At 46.9% G+C, this 11781-nt stretch overlaps 1 protein-coding gene across 1 annotated transcript; it reads right to left on the bottom strand.

Moving 5' to 3' along the window:
* Positions 1–276: 276 nt before the first annotated feature.
* On the bottom strand, positions 277–9911 carry LOC144603228 (zinc-binding protein A33-like). The gene is made up of 6 exons (XM_078416428.1): positions 9501–9911; positions 9314–9409; positions 8050–8283; positions 4836–4858; positions 4621–4739; positions 277–809 (listed from the first exon to the last, which is right to left on the bottom strand). Exons 1-6 carry the CDS (start codon positions 9909–9911, stop codon positions 277–279), a joined length of 1416 nt encoding a protein of 471 aa, XP_078272554.1.
* Between the last annotated feature and the right edge of the window lie 1870 nt (positions 9912–11781).

Raw genomic sequence — 11781 nt, 5'->3', positions numbered from 1 at the left:
AATCTTTATATTTTCACAAAAGTATTCCTGTTCCGTTGACCGACACAGTTAACGCGTTAAAATGAAGGAATCGACTGCTTCAATTACTGTTGCTGTTTATTTCACTCTCCCCACATTTCCGCTCCCCCTGGTTTTATTTCCGCGCTAAATAGGGTTTTAGGATGCGGAATTTGGGGATTAAATGGGACCCGTTCAGCGCCGACCTGTTGTCCACCGGGTTTCTGCCCCACAGCCCCTGATCCCCGCTCCTGACGCCGGTCTCGGGACCCGACCCTTTTACACACCCGGAGCGGAACCAGAGCAGATTCTCAGCCACTGGTTCACATCCCAAGGCCCGAAGAAAGGATAAAGTTTCTCCGTAAATGTGTTCCCAGTGAAGGTGTGGAGGTGGGACTTGGTGTCCGCGTTGCAAAATGAAACTGTCCCGGACTCGTAACTGAGATAAACACCCACCCTCCCGGGGATAGGGCGGACGGGGAGACGGGATGGAAGGGTGGTAAGAGCATAAAACTCGTCATCATCCCGCTCGATCCTCCAGACCCCAGTCTCGGGGGTCAGGTCGACTTCTCCCTCCCTCTCCACAGGCTCTGCGGCGACTCCCAGACTCCACCACCGACTCCCCGCCACCTCCACCTCCCAGTAATATCTCCCCGATGTGAATGCTTCCGATCCCAGCACACACGGCCACGCTGTGAATCTTTTCCCGGTGTCAGGGAGATTCTTCAGGGTCCCGGTCCATTTCACCCTCTTCCGGTCCTCAGACACCTCCAATAACGGATGCGCTATTTCCACATCATGGGCGACGGAGACTGGGGGAGGGAGAAGCAGAGAATCAGAGAGTCCCCGGGGGTCGGGCAACGCGGTCCCAGGACCAGGGGAGAAGCCGCTCCGCGTTCGCAACAGGTATGCGTTCATTCCCGGTAATATTTTATCCCGGCTGGAGAGGGGAATTTCGTGATGTATCGGGAACGGACGGGGCCGTGATCGTGCGGGCGGGGTGGACCAGTGCAGAGGATTATTTATCAATCCATAATAAATGGGATTATGAGATTGCGGCGGGGTTAGATAAACGAAGCGGGCTATACAGATATGGAGGCAGATGGACACAAAACGCTGGAGTAATTCAGCGGGACATGTAGCATATCTGGAGAGAAGGAATGGGTGATGTTTAGGGGCGAGACCCTTCTTCAGACTAGTTAGGGATGTCCCTCGTTTCCCTTATCCATAACTAGTCTGAAGAGCAGTCACGACCCGAAACGTCACCATTTGCTTCTTTGCAGAGATGCTGTCTGTCCCGTCGAGTTACTCCAGCTTTTTGTGTCTATCTTCGGCTTAATCCAGCACCCGCAGTTCCTTCCAATAAAGAAATGGAGGTAGTTCGGAGGTAGAGGATATTGAGGTTAGTGGTAGTTTGGTGTTTTTCACTCGAGTTGTAAATCTGTGGAATTCTCTGCCTCAGAATGCAGTGGAGGCCAATTATCTGGATGCTATCAAGAGAGAGTTAGGTAGAGCTCTTAATGATAGCGGAGTCAGGGGGTATGGGGAGAAGGCAGGAACGGGGTACTGATTGTGAATGATCATACATGATCACATTGAATGACAGTGCTGGCTCGAAGGGCCGAATGGCCTACTCATGCACCTATTGTCTATTGTCGATTATATGTTGTCTATTGTCTATTATCTATTGTCTATTGTCTATGGTCTATTGTCTGTTGTCTGTTCTTTATTGTCTATTGTCTATTGTCTATGGTCTATTGTCTGTTGTCTGTTCTTTATTGTCTATTGTCTATTGTCTATTGTCTATTGTCTATTGTCTATTGTCTATTGTTAAAGAGGAGGTAGAGATGTGGGGTGGTGTCGTTACGATCACAGTGATTGGGGGCAGACATGAGGGGCCAGATAACTTGCTTCTGTTTCCTTGGGTGGGGGTGAGACAGAGGGAGGGGGGATTTACACCATGGAATGAAGCAGAGGTTGAATGATTGGTTGTGATATAGAATGGGTGGAGATTTGGGGTTGTGGGGTCGCTGAAAGAAAGGGGATGCACGGGCGGATTTGATGGGTGTGAACAGCCAAGAGCACACTGAAATCATTGTAAACCGTTCTCCGAACTTCACGGAGAGACTTGACAATGAACACAAGGAGTTCATATAACAGCACAAGGAGTTGTTTTACCCCTCAGGTACTGATCAGATAAATCCGAGGACGCCGTGGGAAGCTAGAGAGGAAATTACATGTGGCCTGGCGAGATTCCACAGTTGTCATTAAATACGGGTGAGGCACCGGTTGAACGCAGGGTGGCAAATATTGTGTCTCTACTTAAGTAGGGTTGCAAATCATGGGAACCAACGAGCCTAATGTCTGTGAACGGAACTTTACTAGAGAGTATTCTGAGGGAAAAGATGTTCATGCATTTGGATGGACAAGAGTTGATTAGGGATAGTCAGCACGGTTTTAACCACAAGAGATCGTGTCTCACGAATCTGATTAAATTTTTGAAGATGTGACCAAAAAAGTTGATGTGGGTAGAGCTGTAGACGTTATATATGGATTTCAGCTAGGCATTCGACAAGTTTCCACGTGGTAGGCTGCTCTGGAAGGTTCGATTACATGGGATCCAGGAGGAGCTAGCCGACTGGATAGAAAATTGGCTCAATGGAAGGAAGCAGAGGGTGAAGGTGGAAGGATGTTTCTTTCAGACTGGAGGCATATAACTGGTGGCGTACCTCAGTGTTCGGTGCCGGGCCTGTTGCTGTTTGTCATTTATAGCAATGATTTGGATGTGAACGCGCATGGCGTGATTAGTAAGTTTGCAGATGACGGTAAAGAGGGTGGTGCAGTAGATAGTGAAGATGGTTGTCTAAAATTGTAGTGGGATCTTGATCGCTTGGTCCAGATGGTATATCTGGGCGAGTACTAAAGTCTTGTGCTACTCAGCTTGCTCCAGTGCTCACCACAATATTCAACCTCTCCTTGGCAAAGTCCGTGGTCCCTGCATGCTTCAAAAGATCCATCATTGTATCGGTGCCAAAGAATGCCTCTCCAGCGTGTTTAAATGACTACCGACCGGTGGCCCTCACCTCGGTTGTCATGAAATGCTTTGAGAGGCTAGTCAAGAAGCACACCTGCGCCCTCCTTCCTCGCAACATGGACCCACTTCAGTTCGCATACTGTCCGAACAGGTCCATGGATGATACGGTCTCCCAGGTTCTACACACCGCTCTCTCTCATCTGGACAGCCAGGGGGGCTATGTGAGGATGCTGTTCATTGACTTTAGTTCAGCATTCAATACAATAGTCCCCAGCAGACTGGTTGAGAAGCTGCTGGAACTGGGGCTTAGCACCCTTCTGTGTGCCTGGGTCCTGGACTTTCTCACTGCCAGGCCCCAAGTGGTCAGGATGGGGGAACACACATCTAGCTCCCTCACCCTGAACATAGGATGAGGGAGGGCTGCGTCCTTAGCCCCCTACTGTACTCCCTGTATACACATGACTGTGTGGCCAGGTTCAGCTCAAACTCCATCATCAAGTTTGCTGATGACACTGTGGTGGTGGGCCGGATCTCCAACAACGATAAGAAGGCCTACCGGGGGAGGTGGCTGATCTGGCACTCTGGTGTCAGGACAATAGCCCCTCTTGAATGTAACTAAAACAAAGGAGCTGATTGTGGACTTCAGAAGGGCTAAACATCCAAGGACGTACACGCCACTGGAGATAAATGGGTCTACTGTGGATAGGGTGAGCAGTTTTAAATACTTGGGAGTCCGCATCACAGAGGATCTGACGTGGGCAACGCACATTGCCGCACTGGTGGGTAAGGCTAAAGCAGCGCCTTTACCACCTTAGGCAATTGAGGAAATTCAGAGTGTCTCTGAGGATCCTTCATTGCTTCTACTCTGGGGCTGTAGAGAGCATCCTGTCCGGCAACATTACAGTCTGGTTTGGGAACAGCTCTGCCCAGGCCAGGAAGGCCCTGCGGAGAGTAGTGCGTTCGGCAGAACGCACCATGGGAACTACACTCACCCCCCCTGCAGGACCTATACATCAGGAGGTGCAGATCCAGAGCAAGCAAGATCATGAGGGACCCCTGCCACCCCAGTAACGGACTGTTCCAGATGCTACGATCAGGCAAACGCCTCCGCTGTCACGCTGCGAAAACGGAGAGGATGAGACGGAGTTTCTTCCCACAGGCCATCAGGACTGTCAACTTTTATAACCCCAGAGACTAAATTTTTGTCGACACTAATAGTAACTTATTAACTTTATTTATATGCTGTAACTGTAATTCTTTTTTGTGCACAACCCGCAGGCATTGCCACTTTCATTTCACTGCACATCGTGTATGTGTATGTGACAAATAAATTTGACTTGACTTGACTTGGTCAGGTGGATTGAGGAATGGTTAATGGAGTTTAATACTTCGAAGTACGAGGTATGGCATTTTGGAGAAACAAACCATAGCAGAATCTACACAGTGAGCGGCGGGGCTTAGGGGCCTTTTGTTCTAATGCCTTCCCATTGGAACAAAATTTCAATTTCCCCTCGATCGATTAATAACATCAATCCTTGCATCTGTATTACTTAAATATTTCATAACCAAGAACAATGGAGAAGTTTTACCGTGCTTGAAGTCTTCAGATGTTTCTCTGAATACCGTGTTGAACAAAACAGGGCGATCAAACTTATCAATCGGCGAGGCACCATCTACCACCAACAGTAGTTTGGCTTCATCGCTGAACCTGCAAACATTTAACAGCTGGTTATGAACTGAGCATGATTTTCTTTCGAGCTGTTCTACACAAATATGCAGTGTTTCAGTCAAGAGGATGTCCTACCTCCTTTTCCGACTAGCTTCATCCTGAAATAAATAATACACAAATTTGAGTCGACTGAGATGAAACAGCCACATCTCGATAGCAGGAGATTCACCCAAATTCTGACATTCCTCAGATAATTCCCCTTTCCCAATGCGTATTGTCGCTATTACATAGACAGAGAATGGAAAGTTTCGCGGAGACATAGAAACACCGGGCAAGATAGAAGGAAAGTTCAAGAAAATGATGCCATAACTGAGAGGGCGCAACGTACAGGAAACTCTGGGCAGGTCATGGAATTTTATCTGGAGAAGATGTCGGAAATGATGGGATGGACACATTTAAAATGATCGGTAGATTTAAATCGGTGGGGGTAGAATAGTATCACCAATAGCGAGAAGACCAAACGTCAAAGCTGAAATGTAAGATGGACTTTAATAAATCCCGTAGGAAATACAGTGACGGGAACGTGAATCTCACTTGCACAGGGGTAGCTGAAGCCAATGCTGCAGATACATTTGAGGGGAAGTGGGATAAACACACGAGGCTTCCTCGAATTCGGGGCATTGTTGCCGGGTGTAGTGAGTAGATAAGAGGGATGTTGAGTGGAACAGAAACATTGGCCGGAGAAGATGGGCCGAACGGCTTGTCCATGGGATGTAATTCTATGGTGAACACAGACGGACAGAAAGAAACAGAGCAAATCCCCCCAAGGTGACCACTCACTGCTGATGGAACCGGACATAGATGTTAAATCTGACATGTGCGTCGCGTTCTAGATTTCAATGTTAATCCCCACAATGTGGTCATGGCTGATCTAGTCCTGGACTAAACTCCCATTTTGCCACATTCCCTTTAATTTCAATTCCTTCCACTTTCAAACATGTATCTCCCTTTCGTTTAAATTCTTCTAACGGGCTAAACCTATCAAAGTCTCTTGGTTGGACATTCCCAGAGATTCACTGCCCTCTGTCCAGTCGTGGACCTTGGGGTCATATAAAGGATCACTCCTCGTTCTTCTAAACATAACATGTTTATCCTCTCCTGATACAACAACCCCTTCATCCCAAACCCGAAATTGGCGATTCACGGCGTGCTGCCTCCTTTGCTATTATATCATTTCGTTGTTACGGTAATCAAATCTATGCTCTGGATGTGGCCTAGCCAACTGCACAATTGTGAGAAAGCTTCCTTGTTGCTAAACTTCAACCACTTTACAATAAATCTCAACGTGCCATTTCTTCTCTAAACTGTTTTTAGAGACTCGGCCCACCGAGTCCGCACTGACCAGCGATCCCCGCATACTAACACTACCCTAGATACACTAGGGACAATTCTACACTTACGGCAACCTACAAACCTGGACGTCTTTGGTGTGTGAGAAAACCGAAGGGCTCGGAGAAAACTCACGGGGAGAAGATACATATAGCACCCGTAGTCAGGATCGAACCAGAGTCTCTGGCGATATAAGCGCTGCAAGGCAACAACTCTACCGCTGCATTACCGTGCCTGCCTATCCCTTTTGGCTAATGGATAAAAGTACCTGGACCTATCTGCATTTCACTTATTTTGCTGTCTGTTTCCATTTCACTGAAATGCATCGTTTCCCACTTTACCACATTGAATCATATTTGAACACTCATTCAGTTTATTGCAGAACCACAGTGATCCCATGCCAATTTGCCCCAGACTCTGCCTCTTCCTTCTGGTCACTAACATAAAGAGTACATAATTCAGTGCCAACACCAGAATGCGCCTGTCAGAGATAAGGACAAGGCTGGAAGGATTAAACAATCTGATCGACATAGGGTTGGGGGCCTGCTCTGGTAAAGTTGGTTGGATTCTGTGGAGTAGAAAAGATTTAGGAGTACATCTGCCGAAGACCAGATGCGAAAAGTGCTCAGGAGAAAGCTTTGACAGAAAAGGTAAAATAGAATCTTAAGAGATTCTACAAGGACATTAATAGCAAACGAATAACTAGAAAGAGAATATGTCCCTTTAAGAGTAAACGGATAATTGGGAGAGAATTTATTCACAAAATGCTGGAGTAACTCAGCAGGTCAGGCAGCATCTCGGGAGAAAAGGAATGGGTGACGTTTCGGGTCGAGACCCTTCTTCAGACTGATGTCAGGTGGGCGGGACAAAGGAAGGATATAGGTGGAGACAGGAAGATAGAGGGAGATCTGGGAAGGAGGAGGGGACGGGAGGGACAGAGGAACTATCTAAAGTTGGAGAAGTCGATGTTCATACCACTGGGCTGCACACTGCCCAGGCGAAATATGAGGTGCTGTTCCTCCAATTTCCGGTGGGCCTCACTATGGCACTGGAGGAGGCCTATGATAGAAAGGTCAGACTGGGAATGGGAGGGGGAGTTGAAGTGCTCGGCCACCGGGAGATCAGTTTGATTAATGCGGACCGAACGTAGGTGTTCAGCGAGCCTGCGCTTGGTTTCGCCGATGTAAATAGGTTGGCATCTAGAGCAGCGGTTGCAATAGATGAGGTTGGAGGAGGTGCAGGTGAACCTTTGTCTCACCTGGAAAGACAGTTTGGGTCCTTGGCTGGAGTTTAGGGGGGAGGTAAAGGAACAGGTGTTGCATCTCGTGCGGTTGTAGGGGAAAGTGCCCGGGGATGGGGTGGTTTGGGTGCGAAGGGGCGAGTGGACCAGGTAGTTACGGAGGGAACGGTCTCTGCGGAACGCAGAGAGGGGAGTGGATGGGAAGATATGGCCAGTGGTGGGGTCCCGTTGTAGGTGACGGAAATGTTGGTGGATGAATTGGGAGAGAATACGTCCCATCGTGTGAGAGCGACCTTAAGGTGGATAAATCCCTGAGACTGATTAAGTGTATCCTCGCTGCCTATCCATTAAGCTGCCTTCACCGGGTTGGTTTAACACCAGCGAAGTCCCTCTCCATTCAGGTTCACCATCCGGCTTACTTTTCCCATGGTCTTGTGATTTGTGGAGATTCTCCTTCTTTTGAGGAAAATATGAATCAATCACTAACTCAGTGACAAGTTCACAGAGATGGTTTCCCCAAGGAATTTGCAGGCAGTGCTGAGATCGCGAAGATTGTGCGGGAGTTTATTTGGTTTGGGAGAAACAGCAGCACAGAGCAGGGGCAGACGGAACATTTACCCAGTTCTGAATAACTGGTAAATGCGACTTGTATTTCAGAAATGTCCACCACCATTTTGTGCGCGTATTCTGACTTCGCCAAAATATAGTGTAACCGCTCACCTTCAGAAATATCGCACTGTCGTTTTGATCCAAATGTTCCTGTAGCTTTAAGAGTTCCTCCTGAATGGAATTTATATTCCCTTGAATCTCTTGAAGATTTTTCTCCATTGTATTCAGAATTTTCTCCTCTTCTTCCCGGATATCTGCCAGTACGCGCTGCTCTTCCTCAGTGAGAATCTGGTGCAGTTCAGCAAACTGGGATGTGATCTTGGACTGAAGGTTGTGTGACTGTTCCTGTAAAATGAAAGTTGAAGATAATTATTTAATGTCATTTTATGGTATTTCCTCACGGCATGGGAGGTGATATTTGGCCAATTGACCGTGAAATTAGCCCTTTGGCGGACCATGTCCATATTGGCCACTGTCCCTATCTATACTAATCCCATTTACCCGCATATAATCCGTATCTTCCATTACCTGGGCAATTCAAGCGCTTCTCCACATGCTTTTGAAATGTTGTGAAAATAATCTCTAATTCCTCCTTCCCATTCTCCCAAGTCCAATTCCCTGCAGCCTATTCCGTTTCACCTGCCCATTATTTCCCACCCTTTCGTCCACCACCCACATTCACTGGGATAATTTGTAGCCGTCGATTCACCATCCAACAAGCGTGTCTGTAGGGTGTGGACGGAATCAGACGCGATCACTGGGAGAACGAGCGATCCACATAGACAGCAACCGAGATGAGGATCGAATCGTGTTATCAGGACAAGGACACAATAGCGCTACTTCCAGTCACATAGTAATAGAATCATACAACGTGGAAATCTGTCCTTCGGTCCATCTTATCCATGCCGACCATATTGCTCATCTACGCTAGTTTTACCAGCCGGAATTTGGTCCATATCCTACACTATCCCCATCCATGAACCTGTCCAAATATTTTCTATATATGTTCTTATCGTACCGGACTCAACTACCTCCTCTGGCATACTGTTCCATATATGCCCCACCCTCTGTGTGAAAAAAACTACCTCCCAGTTCCCTTTAAATGGTTTCCCTCTCACCTGAAGCATGTGCCGCTCGTTCTTGACTCTCCTGCTCCAGGTAAAGACTTTGTGCATTCACCCTATTATATTCCCCTCATTATCTCACTTTGAATTACTCTTCCACCTCCTACGGTCCAAAGAATATAGTACTTCCCTGCGCGACCTCGAGACCTCGGGCCCTCGAATCCCGAGCTATGGAGATTTGCTCCATTATCACACGGACCACAGTGATCAAATCTGCACAAGATCAGGGAATCGAAAATGAAAAGCCTCACCAGAACCCCAGAAATCTTCTCTTTCTGTTGCTGCTCCATTTGTTGGATCTCTGATTTCTTTTTTGTGAGAGATTCGAAGGAAGATTTAACCTGATCCTGGGATTGTGTTTGAAAATCAAATAATTAAATTGTTAGACAACAAAGGAGGAATTAAACATTAATGTGAACAAAATCCGGTTGCCTTTACCTTGTAGAATTCAGCAGCTTCTGCTATCAGCGTGAAGCTGTGAGACTTGTGTTCCCGCTCAGCTGCACAAATCACACAGATCAGTTTCTTGTCAGTTTCACAAAACAGCTTTAGTTCTTCCCGATGTTCCTCGCAGTGAAGTTTATCGTCCTTCTCCTTCCGATACAGGTTTAGTGTCCGAAATTTCTCTGACAGTCTTGCCAAGGCCCGACTTACCGCAAGTGTGCGCTCCACAAACTCCTCTCCACATTCCGGGCAGGAATTTCTCCCTTCCCTGTCCCAACTCTGTGTGATACAGGAGCGACAGAAGTTATGCCCACACTCCAGTGACACCGGATCAGTGAAGATCGCCTGGCAGATAGGACAAACAACCTCCTCGGTGAAACTCTTGACCTGGTCTTTCGAAGCCATGTTAACTCCCGGCACTTCCTGGTTCAAAATGCCTTCCGTTTCGGGAGCTGCTGAACCCTTGCAGCACCGCGAGTGTCCATTGCGCATGCTCGGGTAATTAAAATAATTTGGCTGCCTGTTTCAGTGTGAAGATGTAGAAACAAGGAACTGCTGGCGCTGGTTTACAAAAAAAGGCCCAACGTGTTGTAGTAACTGCACCTGGGTCTGCACCTGTAGTAACTGTAACTGGGTCAAGCAGTACCTCGGGAGAACATGGATGAATGGTCTCGACCCGAAACGTCACCCATTCCTTTTCTCCAGAGACGCTGCCTGTCCCGCTGAGTTATTCCAGCTTTTTGTGTCTATCTTCGATAGGTGATGTTTCGGGTTAGACCCTTTTTCAGACTGATTGAAGGGGTGGGGGTGGGAAGCAAGAAAGTTAGAAGAGATGGCTGGCAGGTACTATAAGGACGTTTCAAATAAATTTGGCAAGGATGAGAGGGACATGGGCCAAACGCGGGCAGGTGGGATGAGTGCAGATGGGGCATCTTGGTCGCCATTGGCAATGTGGGCCGAACGGCCTGTTTGTCTCCGTGACTATATGAGAAAAGGACAGGGAAAAGGAGGGAAGCAACGGGGGCTGATGATCAGGGTTGCACAATTTTAAAGGTTTTGGACCTTTAAATGAAATGCATTTGAAGTCTGATTAACTCAATTCAATTCAGAGCTGAATTCATTGGATATATTTAATGTAATTTCATTGAATTTTGATAATCTGCACACCATGTAACATGCATAAGCATTTAATGGAAAGGTAGATTTCATTGAAATAATGTGCCTTGGTGCTTCAAATACTATGTTGGAAATAAATCCCAACTGCTTGGACTGTACAGCTTGCTTTTAAACTTGTTTTTCAATATTCCTACGTGCAATTTGCAATTTCATCATTTCCTATTGTTGTGTTCGATAAATCACGGGATTCAGACAACAGAGTATGAATAACAAGGTATTTTATTACGCTACCAAATAGGGCACAGGACCCACGAATCCGCGTGCTCTCTCGCAACCCCCAGTACACAACAGAGGACGGCGCCGGATTGTGTCCTGTTGTTGATAACTTGGCATCATTCGCAACACTGTCCAAGGCTGGGGTCGTCTCTTTTCCTGGAAGCGCGCCCGACTCGGACTTTTGTGACGTTTCTCCACCATTCCGACCTGTGCCAAACCCCCTCCCGTGAGACAATCATAAGCGCGTCCACCACAACATTTCTGCACTACTAGCGGTAGTGGCCTGCCCAACTATTGCAATGTTTTGATCAGGAAACCCAGACATTCCCAGACGTTGCTTTGGGAACATCTGGTCAAACATATTCTACTTGTTTGGAAACGTCTACTCAAACATATTATACTTGTTTGGAAACGTCTACTCAAACATATTCTACTTGTTTGGGAACGTCTACTCAAACATATTATACTTGTTTGGGAATATCTACCTGTTTTCCAACCGTTTGGAATGTTGTGCGGCTAATTTGGCTGACAATTCCATTTTAGCAGACATGGTCTGTTTAGCCTTTAAAATACTCCCCACCCCTTGGAATCGTCAGCGTACATTAGCGCCCATCTAACCACATGTTACTGAGTATAAAAAATAATAATAATCAAAAGCTGAGTGTAATAATTTTATCTCGAAAAATGTGAGGTGATTATATGTCAAACTAACTATCCGCAACATAATGGCGTGAGTTATGTGTTCCATTAAATGTGTGGAAGCAAAGCTTATCTTAATGACCTCGCAGGTGTCCGAATAATTTACTGGTCCCTTTCAATTAGCCCAAGTCTGCAAAGTGGTGTTTTAAACACAATTTCACCTCACTTTACACCCCTAATCGCG

This window comes from Rhinoraja longicauda, chromosome 19 (assembly GCF_053455715.1).
Source record: "Rhinoraja longicauda isolate Sanriku21f chromosome 19, sRhiLon1.1, whole genome shotgun sequence".
NCBI classification, from domain to species: Eukaryota; Metazoa; Chordata; class Chondrichthyes; order Rajiformes; family Arhynchobatidae; genus Rhinoraja; species Rhinoraja longicauda.
Note: the sequence above shows the minus strand (reverse complement) of the source record. Positions and strands in the feature narration are given on the sequence as shown.

Excerpts from the sequence above, each read along its gene's own strand:
- LOC144603228 (XM_078416428.1), bottom strand. The coding sequence starts at position 9,911 with ATGGCTTCGAAAGACCAGGTCAAGAGTTTCACCGAGGAGGTTGTTTGT. Across the intron at positions 9,410-9,500 it reads AAGCTGCTGAATTCTACAAG|GATCAGGTTAAATCTTCCTT; the intron begins GTAAAGGCAACC and ends ACACAATCCCAG. Across the intron at positions 810-4,620 it reads ATCTGAAGACTTCAAGCACG|TCTCCGTCGCCCATGATGTG; the intron begins GTAAAACTTCTC and ends TCCCTCCCCCAG.